Source organism: Oreochromis niloticus, linkage group LG20 (genome assembly GCF_001858045.2).
Source record: "Oreochromis niloticus isolate F11D_XX linkage group LG20, O_niloticus_UMD_NMBU, whole genome shotgun sequence".
Lineage (NCBI taxonomy): Eukaryota > Metazoa > Chordata > Actinopteri > Cichliformes > Cichlidae > Oreochromis > Oreochromis niloticus.
Window position 1 is genome coordinate 25,708,579 of NC_031984.2, and position 21,030 is coordinate 25,729,608.

At 41.4% G+C, this 21,030-nt stretch overlaps 1 protein-coding gene across 2 annotated transcripts in view; it reads right to left on the reverse strand.

The window, feature by feature from the left end:
* The window catches only part of sema3h (sema domain, immunoglobulin domain (Ig), short basic domain, secreted, (semaphorin) 3H), a 53,027-nt gene that overhangs the window by 10,398 nt on the left and 21,599 nt on the right, over positions 1–21,030 (reverse strand). For both annotated transcript variants that reach the window (XM_005478371.4, XM_005478372.4), the window contains exons 3-9: positions 18,121–18,183; positions 17,377–17,496; positions 15,484–15,577; positions 15,038–15,157; positions 13,591–13,736; positions 12,654–12,768; positions 1,278–1,347 (exon numbers count right to left, since the gene is read on the reverse strand). In XM_005478371.4, the coding sequence (XP_005478428.1) occupies positions 1,278–1,347; positions 12,654–12,768; positions 13,591–13,736; positions 15,038–15,157; positions 15,484–15,577; positions 17,377–17,496; positions 18,121–18,183 (728 nt within the window). The remainder of the gene's footprint in view (positions 1–1,277; positions 1,348–12,653; positions 12,769–13,590; positions 13,737–15,037; positions 15,158–15,483; positions 15,578–17,376; positions 17,497–18,120; positions 18,184–21,030) is intronic.

A 21,030-nucleotide genomic window follows, 5' to 3' on the forward strand; every position in this document is an offset into this window, starting at 1 on the left:
GCCAATCAGAAGAAAGTTGGTTGAAAGGCCCTAAAGCACTTGTCCTCAAAAGCATTTTTTTTAAACTGTGAGTTATGCAAAGCTGCTTTAGAGTCTTGTTGAAAATCATCAACTCCCTACTAAAGTCACAAATTAATTTATTTGCAAGTTTGTCCTCATGCACTTCTTTCATTATCTCAAAATTGCCTTTTTGTCTATTTGTGTGTGAAAAAATACAGTAGAAGTCAAGTTGTAACCTTTCTGTAACACAAACACACACACAGCTGGACACAGATAGAGAAACTGTGCACTGATGATGACAACTTTGTAGGCTCATATAAGCTCCATGTTGTTCACATGAATGGATGCATTTCATTCATGAGTCACGGTGACATGAGACCCGGCGGGTGGTGTGTATCTCACAGCGTGTGACATCAACATCTGACACGTGGCAGTGAAACATGGAGCACTCATATCCTGTCACAGACGCTCTCTTGACTGGCTGTCATCGTGTGTCATCTCAGTACAGGACAGTGCAGATGATCATTTATTCAGTATTTGAAGAAAAAAAACTTTATACTTTTATTTTCTCCATATTTTAAAATGATCACCACTAAAAAAAAAAGCTTCTTATATCACATGTGTAAGCTTCTTATTTTAACTTGTTAAAAATGACATGTTGAGGAGTTAATGTGTGGGTCAACAAGTATTTATCGTTAAAGATCTGATGCTTCTGTCATCTGTTTTTAATTCAGTGTCTGGTTAGTGGTTTGAAATTCTCACTAAAACCTCATCAGCCTCCACTGTCATCGGCAGTTCAATTTACAGCTGGCTTTAAACTGCTTTTAAAACTTTTATTTAAACAATTACAGCAATTCCTGCCTCTGGGGCCCCAAGAAACCCAATGCTCCATAATAAAACTGTCACCAAAAAGTATAACTATGCATACCACGGATCCTATTTCAAAATAAACTGTTGATAAAAACATCTAATCTTTTTCAGGAAATCGTATTCATCATGTAAATGTTGAGTACGCAGTTACTCTTCTCCTCTCTTCCACTCTTTTGCACTCCATTTCTATTCTTTTTTTTTTTTTGCATGGCTTGATCAATAAAGAACTAAATTCTAAGGACTAAAGTCCTTCTAAAACTAGTCCACCCAGTGTAAAAGTGAAGGGACTCCCTCCCATCTACCACCATATACTGACATTTTCCACACATAAACAAGGGTATGCAGTTTACACACTACCCATTCAAGTTACTCAATTCCCATGATTTCTGCTTTACAGAGGCACATACCTTGAAGTGGTAAACAGGCCGTAGATGAGAGGATTCTTCTTGTCTTTCCCGTGGAGGATGAAGATGTCCTCTGAATGGAAAACATCCAGACATAATAATGAAAAGAAGGGAGGGATAAGGAGAAAGACAGGGAAGGGAAATGGAAGGGGACAAAGACATAAAAATGTTAGTCAGAAAAGATCAGAATGATGTCTGAATTACGGAGAAGTTTTGGAGAGTTGCACAGGACTGTGTAAACTCTACGTGTCTGTATTCATGTGAGCAATGCTCATGAGTCTGTGTAACAGTCTATTTTCTTTATTTGTGTGAATGTGTGTTCGGTTTTAGGTACTTTGTATTCATTATGTGTATGCCCGTGTGCGTATCTGAGTGTGTGCATCTATCAGTCTGACTGTGTGACTAATAGCGTCGGGCATGCTGGCAGCATGGCTGACTGGCTGCTTGTAATGAATCTGTAGCCATTAATAACCAGCCGCAGTGGGAGAGCCGAGCGCTCCGTCCGCCACAGGAACACAGCACCTGCTGTCACACACACTAACACCACACCTCGGTCTCCACTCGTCATTTCAGACACAGCGGATCACACACACACACATCTGATATGTTTTTCTCACTTTGGCGTCGCTCTGATAGTGATCCGCTCATGGAGCGCAATCAGGTGTAGTGCAGATTTGTTTTTTTAGCTCTTTCCATCTGTCTGCCTTCGACACCTGATAGCTCAGCGGCCATCACACCGCATTTGAATACAGCAGGTAAAACTATGGGGTCTTTTTTTTTTATGAACTCGTAGATTTAAGTTCAAATGCTAAAAGTATCCTCAGAAGTGTTAAGGAAAAAAAGAAAAGAAAAAGTGGGGCAGCTGTGGCCCCATCTACTAATGGGAAGGTCGGCGGTTTGATCCCTAGCTCCTCCGGTGTCCTCGTGTCAAAGTGCCCTCGGGCAAGACTGAACTGCAAATTGCCTCTGATGTTTTCATCGGAGTGTGAGTGAGTGTGTGATATTTAGAAAGTGATTAAATGTTTTGTTTGTATCTTGTGTTCCCATCAGATTCAATGTAAGTCCATGAAAAAGGTTACAAATACGTTGGAGGTCCAGAAATGGTGCCTTAGATACTGTGTGTATGATAAAGGAAAAAAACGACTCTATGACTACAGCTCAGGAGTGTAAGGCTGGCAGATTCCCAGCTCCTCCAGCCTGAGTATGGAAGTTTTCTTTGGAAATATGCTGAACCGTAAAAAACTGCCATATCATCACTTTGTGTGTGACAGTAAAGGTGCTGAATGTATAGCATAAAAAGCAAATGAGTCAATACATCTTGAGTTGTGAAGCACTTTGAAAACCAGAAAAGCGCTAGAGAAACAGTCCATTTACCACAACGCTCATAACTTTGATTCATGGGGGAGTAAAATACGAACAAACTGATGTGACATGAACTCACAATCAAATAAAACAGACTGGGAACACATATAGACTGACAATGGAAACATTGTGTCTCGTATGAAGCACCAGTGGTTCAATACTGACAAATTGTGATAAAACATTAAAAAACAACACATTAAAAAAACTAATTAATGTTCCTGAAAGTTTTGCACAGTTTGACTTTTTTGCCTCCCATATTTCCACTTGTGTTCATCGCTGTGTTATTCAGTTGCCTGCACTTGCAGCTCACACTAGACTTTGGCTTTCACAGTTTATTTAAATCAGAATAAATCAAAGGTTTTCTGTTCTGCACTTTTGTCTCAGATAAGAGAGCAGGGAATGTTTTATCATCCCATCACAATGGAGGAGAATGGAGCCCTTTGTTTTCCCTGCAACACGCTGTGATAATCTATAAATACATGACTCCTAGGACTCCTTTCTTTTTGCTTCCTACTTTTGTGTCCAAATAGCTTTAAAAGTTCCCGAAACTCTACAAACAGGTTCGACCCAAGGAGTACTCAATGAGTGCCCCGTATGTCTCTACTTTTATTCTTCTCCTCTCCCATGCAGAGGCAGATATGTTGTTGTGGTGTTGGAGACGACGAAGCGTATCACTGTTCCCACATTCCTGCCGTTCCTGCTGCTTCAGGTGGCCTCCGTGGAACTACGGCCCTGCAGGAAGGCTAATCTCATCTCGACACAGCTACACACACTTGCAGCTGCCACACACAGTGGCAGATTTGGGAGCACACAAAGAGAAATAAAGGCATGTATAGCCACATTCATGCACCCACACATACCAAATTGTTAAACTGCAGGGAGCAAGGAACATTGACTCAAACTCGCATGGTACCGATAGACACACAAACACCCACACAGGCCCCTCAGGATGGGGAACAGAAGAGTATGGGTAGTCTGCTGCCTCCAGCGTATCAATTGCTCACTCCCTCTTCCCTTTAATATATCACTTCTTTGTTATTGCATTTTATTTACTGCTTCTTTGAGCTCTTCCTGCCTTTAAATCACAATGTAGATGCCCCCATTTGTGTTATCACTCCTTTTACCTCTGTTCCTGTTTCCTATCACTCCCTAATTCTACTCATATCATCCCTCAATCTTTCTTAACAGCCTTTTCTCCACTTTCCCATCATTTGTTCAAGCTTATCTTCCACTCTCACATCTTTCAAAGAATGCCTTTCATTAATCAAAACCTTTATCATCTGTTGGTTTACTTTGTCTCTCTGTGTCTACCTGTTTTTCTTTTATGGCCTTCATGCATTATTACTCTGGATGATGTATATCCTGAGCATTCAACACTTTCATCTGAAGCTCCTCGAAGTTTTGTTCAAAGAAGAGATGAGTCAGACTAAAAAAGAAGGGCATTGTAAGATGCACATCTACACCCACAGAGCTCAATTTTATAGTCACACAGCCACCCTGGTGGAACCCTTCTGAGTACAGATGAAAGGCCCTTTAAAATGTAGTGGAAACAAGTTTACCAGGTGATGGGATTGCAGTCAAACAGAGCAAAGAACAGATGAAACTCATCTGGAAGTGCAGCCAAGCTGGCATTGGACTTGTAGTGAGATACACCACATTTGGACAGAACAATACTTGGCCTTATTAAAGACTAATGCACTACTGCAGGAAAAATACTTTTAATGTTGTAATCTAATGTAATGACATTAGGCTTCAGTCACACAGGCCTATTGGTCAGAAGAGGTAGACGGTGCTCAACTGAAAACCTCTGTGTGACTGGCCTGGTTGCTAGCAGATTGCCCACAGTTCAGTCGCCTATAGTTTGTACCCTGACTTGTCTGTCAGTAGTTAGCAAGTATTTTGCTAACCACTAATAAACGACAGCAAACAACTATTCCACAGCGACTTGCCAACTGGTGCGGGAATATGCATTTTTCCCTAGCACCCGTAGTTACCAGGGAGTCAGCCCTGTGCAGTGGGGCTTTAGCAATCGATTTCTCCAGCAACCACTCGCAACATTTTTCTGTAGCGACCTGTGGTTACCAGACGATTCCCAAACTGAGCGTAAAAAGTGTAAAAAGTGAAGTATTTCAGAGTCAGTTTCAAGCCAAATAAGAATTGTTTTCCAAGTCAAGACCAGTAACTGTATAAAAGACTTACTAACATCAGCATGCTAACATGGGGTCAAGTGAGATTAGGTAGATTCGACATGCTAACATCCACTTGTTAGCACAATACCCAAACTAGTTTTGCAGGTATTGAGTGAAAAAGTGCTGGAAAAGAAACATGATTGATTCCTGTTGATTGCATGACAGGAAGTTAGAGGTTCATCAGAGTTGTTCAGAGGGAAAGTACGAATGGCTGTACCAGATTTCAAGGCAATAGACTCATTTCACAGAAGCCATTTTGAAATACAATATGTAAACAAATTCTCTTCACCTAAACAGGCAAGAAACTTTATTAACGTCATTAGTAACACATGTATACATGCTGTTTCAGGTCAAAGTGACTGCCATGAAATATGCTTATTTAGGATTTGTTACTGCTCTGACATATTTCAGTGTGGATCAAAAATGATCAAACCAGCTGGTCTGGCTAGCATCCACAGAGCTGCATCTCCAAACAATGCTCCAACTATTATGAATGTAAGAAAGAACAAAGGTTTCCAATTGAGGAAAAAAATCCCAGTTTACTTTGTGGTATTTTAAGACAGGTAAAAATGAGGCCACACAGCACGTACAAGTAAATACATGCATTTTTTTGAAAGTTCTGAGTAAACTTAATACAAACTCTGGTAAAGCACTGCAGGGGAAAAACTCTGAATCCTTGCCTTCTGCTCGAAAGTTAGTCTCCCTTTCTTCTTCGCACCTCACTGTGCATGCAGCTCCACATAAAAATGCAGTTCAAATTTAGAAGACGCAGCCAGCGCAACATTTTTCTTTCTTACACACTTTGAACAAGACGTCTTAGTTATTTACGGCTCAGCTTGGCAAAACTTCACTCTTATCGCTCCGTGACGAGTTTAAACCTCGACTGATTCAGTGCTGTTCCACCTACATCCCTCGCATGTTTGATTTAGTAAACTGGAGTGGCTTCTAATGTCATTAATCTTTGATAGAGGAGGGATAACGCAATTCTCAGAGATGCATTAATCACAAATATAGTGCAGAAAATATGAGGTCACTCTGCTTCTATCTGCAAGACGGGCTGACCAGGTGAGAGTGTTTGACCACTGAAGCAGGAAGGAGTGCTGATTTGGTGTTTTTGCTCATGTTGCAGTTAAAGACGACAGATTCATGGCTTCTTATCTTTTTTTAAGCACAGCTTCTTCACTCTCTCAGCCTCAACCACTATCTTACACTCTAAGATGTTTTCTTTTTATCTCCTCCTGAATCATTTTCTCTCCTTTTTCTTTCCATCTCTTTATCTTTTCATTAGTTTTCTCATCCCGTGCACCTTTCTGCTCAAATCCACCTGGACATCCCGGGAGCCCTCTGGGTGTATGTCATTCTCTTTGTTTCTCACTTTCGCTGTCCCTCCCAGTCCCCCACCCTCCCTCCCGCTATCTCTTCTTCCCTCTGTCCCCCCCGTCCATCTGTCTGTCTGGCCTATTTTCTCTGGAGGATTGTTCTTGTGTCTTCTTCTCTAAACAAAACGAGGCTGTTTTCCCCCTGAGGGAAGATAGTCTTGTCTAGCCCGCAGACCTGCAGCCCCAGCCCCTATCTTCTTCCTCCTCCTCTTACCCCTCATCCTAATTGTCTGGCCAGTGCGCCCTCAGGCAAACTCCCATATTCTCCTCATTTCTCCACTGTTTCTTCTTTCCCTTCCTCTTCATCCAGCCACCCTGAGTGCCAACACCTAGATCGTGCGTCCTTCTTGCTTGTCACCTTTCTGCCAACTCCTCTTGTCTCGTCCCTCCATCTTACAGTAATTTGCCAATAATAGCCCTGCCTCCATCCTATCCGGTCCTTAACCCTCTCAGCTATTGACCCTATTCCTTCTGACACTCCATATTTCTCACTGTGATGCATGTTTTAGCCTCTAGCAACAGCTGTTAACTCAGTTTTGCCATCCATGGCCAGACTAAGATGCCAGCTCTCCATCGGTGGTAACAAAGGACGTTTGATACCACTCTCTGTGTCATACAATGTTTTTGCTCTTTTTTTTCGCTTCAGGATCTAATTGCACACCAATAAATATACATCTGAAATCCAGTAAATTACACTGAGTTTACTACAAGTCAAATATACAGTGCAAATCTATAATCTCCTCCATCTCCACCTTCAGTCTGCTTCATCCTTCCCCATTAACCCCATTTCCCTGCTTCCTTCTCTCTCTGTCTCACTTCAGTCAGCCTTCACACCCTTTTAGATTCACTTCACCTCACTCATCCAATCCTGGTCCTTAGAGGGAAAATATATTTGTGCATGGCCTGCAGCAATTCTAACTCTCTCTGACCATTATCCTTTCCCTTCTGTCAGTCCTTTACATCAATCTATATTTTTCCTTTCTTCCCCACACCTTGGTAGCGATGGCTGTTACACTAACCCCGGGACTTTACACTCAACACATGCTTTAATAAAATATTCTGTTCTTCCTAATGTAGTGAAAATGTGAAGAGGGATCAGAGAAGTGATGGCAACACTAAAAATCTGAATGCGCGAGGGTAAATTTCTGCCTATGCTTCTACAATTTCCACTTTGGAAGTCTTAACCTTTTGAAATGCTAAATTTGGAACTATTCCTTTCGTTTCTCCCCATTTTTGTTTGGTCGTAAGAAGAAAATAAAACGCTTTTCTTTTGGCGATTACCACTCCTTTCTTCATCCCCTCTCTGTTTTCTTCATATGCCCTGCCCAGAAGCCAAATTTATTTCCAATGATCTCTTAAATCAGATATTCCTCTCTCCTGCTCCCTCCCCCTCCTTCACCTTCTCTTGCACAGTGTTGCAGCAATAACGCATTGATGACAGCTTCCACATCCCTCCTCATCTCCCTCAGCCCATCTTTCTTTGTCCTTCTCATGTCTGGTCAACACCACGTGCTACAACCTCTGCCCTCATCCTGCCTGTCCTACTAGATCCCCCTCCTCCTACCCTCCTTTTGGCCATCAGCCCAGCTCCTCACTTTCACTCACTTTCTGTCCATCTCCTCTTTTTTTTCTCCCTCTGATAAACTGGGCTTCCTTTCAAGTGTTTGCAGTCAAGCGATGATGGATTAGTAAGGTTCAACGGGGGAGTCAAATCTGCCTCAGCATCACAAAACATGTTTTCCTAACCAGTTTGAACAAATGGTGTTTGTCGACAAGGCAATTAAGCATTAAATAGTGGAAACACATTTGTCAGATTAACCTGAAAGGATTGGGAAGGCTTGGCAATATGTGCAACTGCTTAACCGTCACTTCATATACGGAGGGAGACAAATCTTTCCCTCTAGTTTATCTTCTGACCTTTTTCTCCATCTGATGAGGGCAAAAAGACCCGGAGAAGATACGGCTGACCCAAAGAAAGGTTAAGGTCATTTCAAAAACGTCCAATATATAAAACATCAATCTCCCAGAAATGTCAAACTTGCTGTTTCTGGGTTGTGGCTCTCATACATCACTGATGTTTTTTGGATCGCTTACAACAGCTGACTGTTCAGAAGGTCATCGTCGCCATCATCTAAAGCTCATTTTAAATTATATGTTGATTTAAAAAATAATTAAATCTACATTTGAGCTTAAACAAGAGGCTTGCCTGGCCGATGTGTTTCTCTGTCTCTCGTCACTGTCATGCTTTTATACCATCCACAAACTCTCCCAGTGACGCTCTTCCTCCCCTGCACTTTTCCTGTCTGTGGGAAGCGTATGGGTGCTGCCTTATGTCTGAAGCACTGAATCTTACGCACGCAGACAAAAATAGACGAGGAAAATGGCTGAGAAAATCGAAGTAGCTGCAGTGTCAGGACACAGAATCCGGCCACAGAGGGTTGCCTGTCTCCAGCTCTAAAACCTCATAGCATGACTCTCCTCCACAACAACAACAACCACAACAACGGGGAAAACATCACTGCACGACACAGAGTCCTTTCCTGTGAGGGACTCGGCTTCCACTCGACTGTTTGACTCTTTGAATAATTATGGTTAAGTGAGGTCTGATTTTTGTTTTTCTCACACTAGCGTGGTTGACAACAAGAGCTCAGCATTAACACTTACACAAGTGAACAAAAGGCCCTACAGCTCCAGACACAAAACAACTGAACAATAAACTCAAAGCAGTCCGGTGCTGTGAGTCAGTCCTCGTGGCAATTACAGCCCAAAACAAAGCCGACTCTGAGGGTGTTCAAAACCCTCATAAAACATGTGAGTCAATATCGACAAAAATATGCTAAAGGAACAAGAGGAGAATAAGCAATTTGCAACAAGTGCTCTGACAAGCTTGTAGAGCAACATGTGCAGCTTTGATCTGATTCCCCTGCCTGTTGAGTGACATGACATGCGTTACAGAACTGCTAAGAACACAAAAGGAAATTGATTCTCTATAGCTGGGCTAAGTTTAGATCCAAAAATGTGGTATCAGAGCTCAGGTTCAAATTAATCCCCCTCAGTAAAGGTGTGGAGAGCTTTATCATCGTGTTTAGAATAAAGGCGCCAAGGTTAGAGAATGATTGTGGTCAGAAATGCAAACATTTACTTTACATTGGAAATGGTAAATGAAGAGTGGCCGCCAATCCATCCACCCCAACCTCCTCCCTGTGCTGATTTTGACACTCTGTAACAGACATGGGCCATAAAGTAAATTAAGAACTACACTCTGGATAACTCAGTGGAAACATGGTAACAGGTCACAATGAATAATATGAAAAAATCCATCTAAACTATATATATATATATATATATGTATCAAGATTTATATAAGTCTATCTCCACCCATTTGTCTAATCTGTTTCAACGCTGGAGGGTCAGTGATGAAACAGACCAGACTGGAATTATCTTGTGAGCTAGACTGAGATCATTTGCTAGTGAAATTATCACAGCTACTAGAGGTTTAGCTTTGTCATGCTACAGTATCATTTTTCAGGTCTCTCTTTTTAATGGAATATCTGGAATTGTGCGAACACTTATTATTTATCTATTCATTGCCTTTACAGGGTTATGTACTCATAGTGTTACTTAAAATGGTGTTTTTATGGATTGTTTATAAACCATTCTGTATTTAATCATTGGTTATTATTAAGCTCTGGCTCTCTTCCACAGTGTTTTTGTCCCGGCTCCCTGCCTTCTGAGGTTGGTTCTGCAGAAGGTTTCTTCCTGTTAAAAGGGAGTTTTTCCTTCCCACTTTCTCAACACGGGCCTGACTACATTGTATTGTCTTTACCTTACAATATAAAGCACCTTGAGACGACTGTTTTGTGATCTGGTGCCACATAAATACATTTGGATTGAACTTAATGGGTGTTTGAATGTTGTTAATAGATTTCTTTTGTGTCTTACAGAATTAGCAAAAGTGCAAAAATGTTCAACAAAAAAAATGTGTCTGGTGTCATGCGCTGCTCTGGAGGGACCTGCAGAGCGTTGCGAGTTTATGGGATTTGTAGTGTTTCTATGTGGCAGAGCATGGCATAAACACAACATTGACAGCATTCTTAACACTATGGGTTAATCTCCTGTATATGCAGGTCGTGGTTTTGTGTGTGTGTGTGTTGCTGAAGTGTATTCACAAACAAATTTGTATGCAGCCTTATCAGATGGTTAAAACATGGCCAGAGGCATGCTGGGTAGAGATGTTTATGCTCTTGACAAGTCTGAACTCTTTTGTATACACAGACAGGCTGAGGCTTGAGTGTCTTTGTGTGTGTGTGGTAACAGCTGAAAAACAGTGTGTGTGCTTTCAGGTGTTTGTTATTGTTGAACATGTGTTTGTGTAATGGTTGGACTATGTGAAGGAGTGTAAAATTTACTGTATATGTTAATGTACTGTATACATTCACACAAATGGTAACTCTCCGAGTGAGTCACTTAGTTTACTCTAAGTGTGCTCTGTTTACACAAAGAGCGGAGACGAGTAACCTAAGCAGAGACAAGTCCCAACCTCACACTGTCCCACTGTTACCATATGTCTAACTGCCTGTCTCAAATTTACACCTTTTTTCTTTTCCTAACAAATACCTAATCCCCTAAGGGCCTAGCAGGAAACACAGTGGCTTCATAAGAAAGATGATCTGCTCGAAAACAGGGTGGTGCAGTGAAAGCACGCCGGGCTCGTAACTCATGGATCAAAACATTTCTTTGTTAACTGTTTGTCTTGGCAGTTGATTAGAGATTTCAAACACTCGAGGAACTACATTAGCAATTTAGTGTTCTTTGGGCAAACTCTCCCTGCCAAGAACACCCATGAATTTCAAACTCCAAGCCTCTAATTTTTAATGCAGACTTTTCACGAAAACCTTGCAGTCTCAAGAGCATTAGGTTTGTGGGCTGAAGTCAGGGCCAAAGAGGAGACAGTTTTCTGCAGAGGAGTGTTTCACACTCCATACAAGCCCACTTCTTTTGTGATGGTGGAAGTTAGATAAAGGAAGCAAGTTCTAGCTCTCATTCAGTTTCCTCAGGAATCCAAACATCTGTCCGTGGCTCAAGGATCTTCATCTGGACTGTTATTGCAGACACACCCATGTTAGATGACATTTAATGAAGACCCAAAGCCATGGGCACTGTAATTCCATGGCAGCAGAAATTCAAAAATATTATTTATTCAACAATTAATTCCATTTTGTTTTTGCAGCACACCGCGAGGTTTATGTGTGCTAAATTTGCAGTAAAAACAAAACCGATTTGCTTCATCCTCCTACGCCTTCCTTTTTTTAAAACATCACCATGCTTTCCTCTTTCTGCCATCCACCCTTTCCTTTTCATAACTTCCAATCAAAATATGAAATGACTAATTCTGAGCTGTATGGGCAGAGGCAACTTTAAAGAACATAATCCCGCCCGCCCGCCACAGAGGACTAAAGGTGAAGTAGGAGTACATGAATATTAAGTTTCCACTCAAATAAAATAGGGAGCTTCATTTGTAAAAGGCATCCTCTACACAGTTTCTGTACTCTCCACCACCAAATTACAATGGTAAAGATAGAGATACCCTGATGCAAGCATCGGACCTACTGCTGCATAAATTAGTGTGCGGGGGGCTAGCAGTAGCAATGAATTAACAGGCTGTATCATCAACTGCAGTTATTTACTAATGCTTTCTACTAAGGCACAGTTACATCGATGTTGAAATGTTGATGTCTTCTATAAATGAATAAAGATTTCTGTAGTAAAATATTTAAAACGCTAATATTGTAGCTCCGAATTCGGCTAAACATCATTTCCTTAGGGATCAATAAAGTATTCTGATTCTGATGAATCAACCCAATTACTGTGGTGGTGCCTTTTATTGGTGTTTTAAAGCTTGCTGATTGCCCATTAACATTAATGCCACCGTTTTTTAAGAGAAACTCAGAGTTGTGCATCTGCACATCTGTGAGCGACAAATTCACACCGGCAGCGTCCAAGTTCACAAATTCAGCATCTCGCACCTCTCACAGACCTGCTGCTGCACGCACCCACACTCAGAGCTGACCGGAGGACTCTGATGTGAAAATTCTCGATAACGAATAAACCCATTGCAATGAATGTTGCTGTGGTAACCAAGGCTGAGGCACGAAGACAAACCCAAGGTGACCGACAGGGCTGTTGGTCACCGTGGTAACAGTGGAGCTATGCAGGCATTTACTGAGGCAGTGGTTTTTAAGTTTCCTTAAGTGTCTGCGAACTCACATGAAACACACACACACACACACACAGACTGGCTGAGTGCCTGAACTCAATTCCTCTTTTAGGAAACATTCAGGGACAGACCTTCAGCTGTACGACCAGCGGTTAAGACCTGTCGGATGTGATTTTGTTTTAGCTTGAATGTGATGTGTTTTGCCTTTTGATGCTTTCATGTGTGTACTCACGGAGCTGGTCGAAATGTGTCTGTAAGCCATCTGGTCCTGGGACTGAACAGACCATTCGAGCCTTCTGGAAAGTGCTCCACTTATTGACTAAACTCCTCTGGCCTCCGATGTCGTTCTACATGAACATTACAAAGAACTGAATTAGATCTACTATGATTACAGAGGTAGCAAACATACAAACAAACGAACTTTGCATATTTAAGCTGGCAAAAAAATTCACGCACACACAGTAACATTGGCATGAAGCTCGCCACGCTGCCAAGACTGCTTGCAATTATGGACAATGACTCCCACCCCCTCCATAACACACAATCTGAAGAGCAGTTTCAGTAACAGGTTCCTTTAACCTCGCTGTCTGAGGGATGTTACAGGAGGTTGTTCCTTCCCGCAGCTATCGGGCTCTTTAATTCATCCACTTGGGTCAGATCCACACATGTGGAACAGAATTAATCACACCTCACCGCACCCTGTCACTTTTGTACATGATGACTTAAATTTGAGCACATGCTTGTCCTTGGATATTTATACCATATCTCTATATTTATCTATTTATCTTAATATTTATCTATCAATATCTCTGTTTCTATACTCTTTTTATACGAGTGTTTGATGTTTATTGTATATTTGCTGCTATGACAACTCAATTTCCCTCTGGGCTTTATAAAGTCTCTCTGATTCTGATTCTAACAAAGCCATGAATGTGCAAACACACAACAGTGGAAGACGCAGTGATTGCGACAAACATAAACAGTCCCTCATACATTTCAGTGATACACAGATACACAGTTGCCTGCTCTAACACACACACTGACCAAACAGCACGTACATACTTTCCCATGGAGGTAAACATATTTATGTAAGCTACATGCAGACGTGTTCTGATGAGAGTGTCCAAACTACACATACCCTATCTATGCCAAACAAACATGTCGCTTACCTTGCACACACGTGCCACTCTGGAGTAGAGCACCTTGCCAGCAGCACCTTCCGCCTCCTGAGCGCGCTCGGTGAAGAACACGTAAACCTTATCATCTTCTGGATTATCAGTTTCAGACAGCGGCGCTACCCGCACAAAGTGGGCATCTGGAGGAAAGTCCCACACACACACACACACACACACAAACACACACACAGGCAAATTATAAGAAATCAAATGTAATACAGTCCGGCTACACTGATACAAATGTAACTAGAAAAATTTGCATTTCCTGCGAAAATGCTGTGTGGATGCCTTAATGCTGAAGCTGTCTGCTGAAAAAAGCTGAAAAAGTTGAAAACTTGCAAAAAGTTGTATGGCGGTGAAGAAACTGAAAATTCTGCTGAAAACAGGTGAAGAAGCAGAAGTTTTTTGCTGAAAAGTGGTGAAAAGCAAAAAATTCTACTGAAAAGGGTTAAAGAAGCTGAAATTTGTACTGAAAAGAGGTGAAAAGAAATTTTGCCATGAGCAGGATTCGAACCCGGCTCTCCTGGTCTCAAAGCAGCTAGTCATCTCACTGAGCCAAAATCATGCTAACAAGAAAGGAGATGGAGAGACTGACAATTCTGCTGAAATGAGCAGAAGCTGCTGAGAATTATGCTGATAAGAGGTGAAATGGTTGAAAATTCTGCAGAAAAGAGGTAAATCAGCAGAATTTCTGCTGAAAATAGGTAAAGCAGCAGAAAATTCTGCTGAAAAGAGGTGAATCAGCAAAAATTCTGCTGAAAAGTGGTAAAGAAGCAGAACGTTGCACTGAAAAGAGGTGAATCAGCAGAATTTCTACTGTAAAGAGGTTTTTGCTGAAAACAGCTGAAAGAGCTGGAATTTGTGCTGAAAGGGGGTAAAGATGCTTAAATTTGTGTTGAATAGAGTTAAAAAAGTTTAACTGTAAACTGAAAAAAATTGTTGCCATAAGCGGGATTTGAACCCTCCCAGTCTGAGAACGGCTGCTCATCTCACTGAGCTAAAACACAGCTCATCCCGGCGAGCAAAATCAGTCACCCCATGGATAATGTGGAAGAAATGGGCAAAAAATATTGCATAAAAAATTCAATATCTCAAAAAGTATAAAAGTTATGAGCACCAAAAGTCATAGCAGGAAAGAGCAGAAAGAGCAGAATTTTTTAAGATTTGAATGGTGAAAATAGCACAAAAACTGAGGGAGTAGTTAAGCGGCAAAAAAACGTACGGAAGCAACCAGAATAATAAAGAACTAGAAAAATTTGCATTTCCTGCTAAAATGCTGTGTGGATGCCGTAACGCTGAAGCTGTCTGCTGAAAATAGCTGAAAAAGATTCTGTTATCGTAAGGAGCACATTCTCAACTAACTTCTAATGTCAGACACAGTTTTGAGTTGTTCGACACAAAGGAAGACTTCAAAAAGGAAGTGGTGCTTTTCTGCACTTACCCTGCAGCCAGGTGGAATCGTACTGCTCAGTGCGGATGACACGACGGCTGCCAAGACTACGGAAGAAGGCAGAGTCCCGGCTCATGAAGTCTGAGGTGATGCCGGCATACAGCTCTCCATCTACACAGAATACACAACAGGATTCTCATCAATAGTCATTGAAAGACATCCAAGTCATGGCTCTCCTGTTTTAGACATCCTCTAGAAATTATATATAACTTCCACAGTTTGATGGGTTTTATAACAGCAAAGCATCACTTTTGCTAAGAACGCTTTAAACACAAACCCATTTTCAATCTAGTTTTTCTTTGATAAAACACCTAATTATGCATATTCAGATGATTCATTTCCACCTACAGGTTATATTTTGTTGTTGAGAAAATAAAGTGCATGATGGTGCGTGTATTGTTTATTAAAGGTGAGGTTTAAAGAAACAGTTAACTTACCAACGACTGCAGAGGCTGTTTTCTGGAATGGATCGTAGGGACATTTGCCTTTCCCGCACTCTGTCTGGCCGTAGGAGAGAGTCTGATGCTCTGACTGTCAAAGAAATCACAGATGTCACTCATGCAGAAAGAAGACAGATCAGAAAGCTGCCCTAATTTATATTGCAATCTCAAGTAGTTTATCCACTGATGCAGCAAATCATCCAGAAGCGGTGGTAGAGCGAGTCATCAACCAGTCGGAAGGTGGATTAATCCCCACCTCCACCTGTCCATGTGTCAGAGCATCCTCAGGCAGGATACTGAACCCCGAGTTGAGCCTGATGTCAATGTCAGTTTTATTTCTACAGCATGTGTAAGCAACAAAGCAGACCAAAGTGCTTTTCAAGATAAAACCATAGATCAAGAAAATAGATACAACAGAATAAAACACAAAAACAAACAAAATAAATACATATAATCTGACTAAAACTGAAAAAAAGACACAGCAACATAAAAAACCTACATACATGCATAAAAAGTACCAGTGCATATATAGCACCATTTAAGTGAGCCCAACTACCCTGCCACACATGCACTCAGTGAGCACCTAATTGAGGCTAATCGGGCTAAGTGGAGGGATTTTAAAATGTGTGAAGCTCAATGTTAAACCAGTCAGCACCATCGGCACCTCTAAGAACCATGTCTGAACCTCTGCTGTGATCTCACATGGTCTTTCATGGGATTAACTGTTTTCTGACACACACACATACAGACACACACACAACTAAGTGAGATGAGTGAGAAACTTCAGAACCAGCAGCCTATTTTTGGGAAAAAACGATAACCCACATGTGTCATTATGATGAGAAATTATACACCGACAACAGCAGGCAGGTTTGACCTCTACAGTTTCATTCACCATCCATTGCATTTGACATTAAAATGTCAAATAACATAGCTAAGGTGTCTGGTAGCCCACACAGTGCAGCATCAGTGACGAAAGGAAATTTGACATATCACAAGGTGAACCCTGGTGGATATGGGCATAGGGGCAGACACCACATGATATTTCAGCTGCTCGTAGGCATGCGTATAGGGGCTGGAACTCGAAGTCTGAAAACACAGACATATTGGTGGGTGGCAGGAAAATCAAGGCATCCAATACATATATTTCAATTTTTTTTAATGCACACAGCCCTCAAAACCTGGATAAATGAGTAGAGCATCATTGATGAACGTTAATTTAACATATCGCAGCCTGAACACTGCTGGATATGTGGGCAAATGCTAGAGCCTTTGCATCCACGGGCAGCACTACAGTTAACATCAAAGTGCTGCTTGTATAAAATTGCAGAGAATAATCCAACTGATTCTGATTTTGGATCAAAATGGAACAAGTAATCTATGTGACTTTGAAAGAAGGGGTAACTGTTGTTGGACAGATGGCTTCAGGCACAAAAATTGCTCGACTGGCTGCTGTTTCAGAAGAATAAGCGAGTAAAGTGGCATAAATGTGGGAACTACATCAGCAGACAGTTTGGAAATTACAATCGACTGTACACGTGATGACCGTGATGGTTTTGGATTAGTGTGATAGGTAAGGAAAAATGCGAGGAACAAAAAAAGGAGCTTCTTCAGATTTCAAGGAGAGGGATTTGATAGCAGGGCTTCAGTGAATATCGGGTTTTGATGGTCTGGTTCATTTTTACCAGACCAGAAAGCTAGCAGTCTTTTAAGCACAACCCATTCTTCAGCTTTATTATTTTTAGGAGCAGTAGATTTAAGTCTGGCAGAGCTCACGCCTCTACAGATACCATTTTCCATCCAGCAAAGTCGCAAAAGAAAATAATAATACATATTTTCCACCTGCATATATTATCTGTATAGTGTATGTAAATGTTTCTGTAGTATTACCTGATGGAAGAGGCTGGTGGCTATGAAAGCACAGCGGGGGTTGAAGGCCCCGGTGCCGCACACATACAGGTGAGTCTGGTTAAAAGGCTGCAGAACGCGCAGGAAGTTCGCACACTCCAGCTGGACAGGGAGAAACAGGGACCATAAAGTGAGGAATGATGGATGACACACATTATTTTGCACTGATGCTTAACTGTTTCCTATTATTTGTTTGAATATCAAACAACAATATGACTTGCACTCATTTAACTCTGGCTCAACTGACAAATTTTCACACCTTTCATATTGAGCTCATTGTGAAGTCAAGAAGCAGAAAAGTAGTCCTAAAACTTCAGATGTGACTGATTGTTCAGCACGCCCCACCAGACGTCTGCCAGTACTTGAATCAACTGAATCTTGATATGCCTGCCTGCATGAAAACTGTCTTGTTTGTTTACAGTTCCCAATGAATACGATACATTCAGCTTTAGTTCTGCCCTTGATGGTAATCTATCATCCTACTGTATTGCTTTATTGCTTCATAACTCTAGGCAGTTCTTGTATAGTATTATCAAACAGCAGTAGGAAGTAGAGAAAGGACGAAAACGGCTGATGTGGTTTGACCGGCAAGTCACTGATTCATATCTGCACGCAAATGTGTCCGAATGTAATTCTTTTCCCTGCGTTGCTTAAGTCAGGGTAACGCCGGTACTTACCCAATCTTAGCGTGTTTGCGTGTGCATCTGCGAGTGTGCATTTGATTACCTCTGGATCCTTCCCAGCCATGAGACATTCTTGGACGCGGTCCGGACTGGCTGGCCAATACAGCTACAGGAAGAAGAGAGGGGGAGAGAAAAAAGAGAGGGACAAAGAGATTTCAGAAATGTTTTTATTGCTCACTCTACATTTCCGATAAAGGGCTTCGGGGGATTGGCAGGTGCTTTATGAGGGAGCGTGGCAGGGATAGTCAGCAGAACATGACTAATCTAGAAGAAAGAAGGAGATGATTTTCATACCTCTTAGCTCCAAACAGATAGTCAGCTTTAGGGAGGAGAAAAGAAAAGGCCAACTGGCAGCATTGCTGACTTCTGATAATGGGCCAAACTGCCAGAGCAGAGTAGATGACTACAAGTATGACTAACTGACATACAATCCTGGCCATGCCTACACACTGTGAATGTGCACTGCAATGCAGCTATTATCACTCATCTAAATGACTAAATGACTGTTCATTAAAATTATACATGGCTGACAGTATTTAGTCTGACTGTAAACGCTAAACATCGTGTTATTATTTGATTTGTGCAGTTATAACATGATGTTATTATGTTATCTTGCATCAACAGAACAACTAAAGCAGCCACTGTAAAGGGTCCAAGGTGAACCAAACAGGGTTCTGGCTCCACAATTTCCTCTCTGTTGTGGTCACAGGTAGTTTCTTCTTTAACCAGCAGTTCTTATTGGACACGACAGGCTCTAAGACAGGGAATCAAACTTTCGGTGACCGAGTTCCAGTTCAGGAAGTTTATGACTTAGGCCACATTAACCTGTGTCAGCGCAGCGGTTCTCAGACTTTTTCTGAAGATCGAAAAAACTCATGACCCATGCCCCACATTTTTTTATTGATAACAATCATAAAGACTCCATGTTGGATTTTACTTAAACAAAGGTGAAGGTTATCAGTGCAGCAGCATCAGCAAAGCCTTTATGAAGATCCCTAAAAACCCCCCCAAAACAAGTCATATTCATTCACTTTAGTTTCACTTCATATTTTTCTCACAGACCTGTAGTCTGCTGTGATGACTAAAAGAAGAATAGCTCTCACAGTCTCATCCTTTGCTGTTATATCATGATATGAACCGGAGATGAATGAAATACAGTCGTGCATTCCTTTCTTGCATCGTGTGGGCTGCCATAAAGCCCACACGATGGATTTTGAAGACCCTGGCTCAGAGGAAGATATATGGTATTTACTTCACTTTGTATGTGAGCTCTTTGATAAGGGCTTCAAGAAGAAAATAAATGACATTGCTCCAAAAAATCTTTCCACACTGTGTAATGCACAAATGAGAGAGATCTGTGCCTTTTGTGAAGAGTCAGAGAATAATCGAGATCTACATGTCGATGTCTCTTTTTTTTCCGTTGTTGTTGTTTAAGCTGTGAGAATCAGTGTGGTGTAATAAACCCCTCAGGTTCCTGTTTTTTTCTTTGGGTCTGTTTAGGTTTGGTTGTGTGAGGTCATCCTGGGTTCAGGTAAGATAATCACACATGAAAAGGTACATTTGTAACGTGAAAAATGGATGACTTCACCCTTTAACAAACTAAAGCAATCAGAGAAGTGTTTGTCTTGCACTTGCTAGCTTAATCACATTAAACCACAGTGTTTGCTTCAGTGTAAACTTAATCAGCGTATAATAAAAACTCTATAATGGAGAATGCTTTCATGTAAAGCCAGTAAGGGAGGAAACAACAGAGGCTGGGATGGTGTGCAGTGAGGGAGAGAGTGCGAGAGCGAGAATGAGGTGAGCCTTAGTGTCAAATGGCTTCTACATGACTAATCTAAATATTTCCCTGAGACAGTCATTCCCCTGGAGAGCAGAACGGTGAGACCAAGATGTAATCGATACGATAAGCGAACGTCTGCACTCGCCACTAAGTACGTGATACGCAAACTGCTGTTCGGGTGTCAGAATTAAATTTAAGACCTCAACTTCACACTGCATTAAAAAAACTAAATGTATATATAAATTGTAACAAGTGCACTTTATTAATTAAAAAAACACATCTGTGCACTGATTGTAGTTTTTATCTCTCTTTTTTGTATTTGGGGTGAATGAAGATGTGAAGAAGTGACAGGAGCTTGTAGAAAGTGATTGATGACAAATGGCGGTGGTTTCAGGAAACAATTTTTGGATGTACACTAATTGTTCCACGATGCAGTCATTCCCACAGAGGCTGGTGCAGAGCTGAGACCATCAGATTAGATTAGAGACCGCAGACCCCGTTTATCTCCGAATACCACACACTGACAGGAACACGGACCACCACTAAGGGAGTCTCAACAGGTAAAGGCTGCGGTTAATGGGATTTTACCCCTCGGTGAAAAACATGCTGGTTGTCAGTTTATACGAAACAGAAGATGTAAATGTGGGTTTTTGGAAAAAGGGAAGAAATTTTAAAAAGAAAAAGGAACAAGGGGAAAAAAGCTAGAAAAAATGCAAAATTTCGGTACTTTTAGAGTCGTTTTCAGGGCCGAGAGAAGATTGAAAACAGAGAAAATGAAAGGAGAGAAGAACAAATACTGTATGCAAACAAAAAGCTGCAAACAAACACTCAAACCCCTGGTGACCCTTTGTGTTACAGCCGCTGCAAGCTGTTGACTCACACAGAAAGAATGCCCCGAGTTTTTTTTGTTTGGTTTTTTCCCCCGATCGAAGAAAAATGTGATTTAATTGTTATAATAAATTATAAGATCGTCTCTCACACTGATTTTTATATAACAGAAAAACCGCACGTCCACTATGCATAAGTGTGGTTAAAGTCGGGAGGAGATAATATAAATAAAAACAGGATCCAGATTGCCTCAGGCAGCATTGATAAGAAGCTCTGAGAAAATAAACAGAAATCTTCAGAACATGGCACTGAGTGATTTTAACACCGGGGGGGGGGGACTGC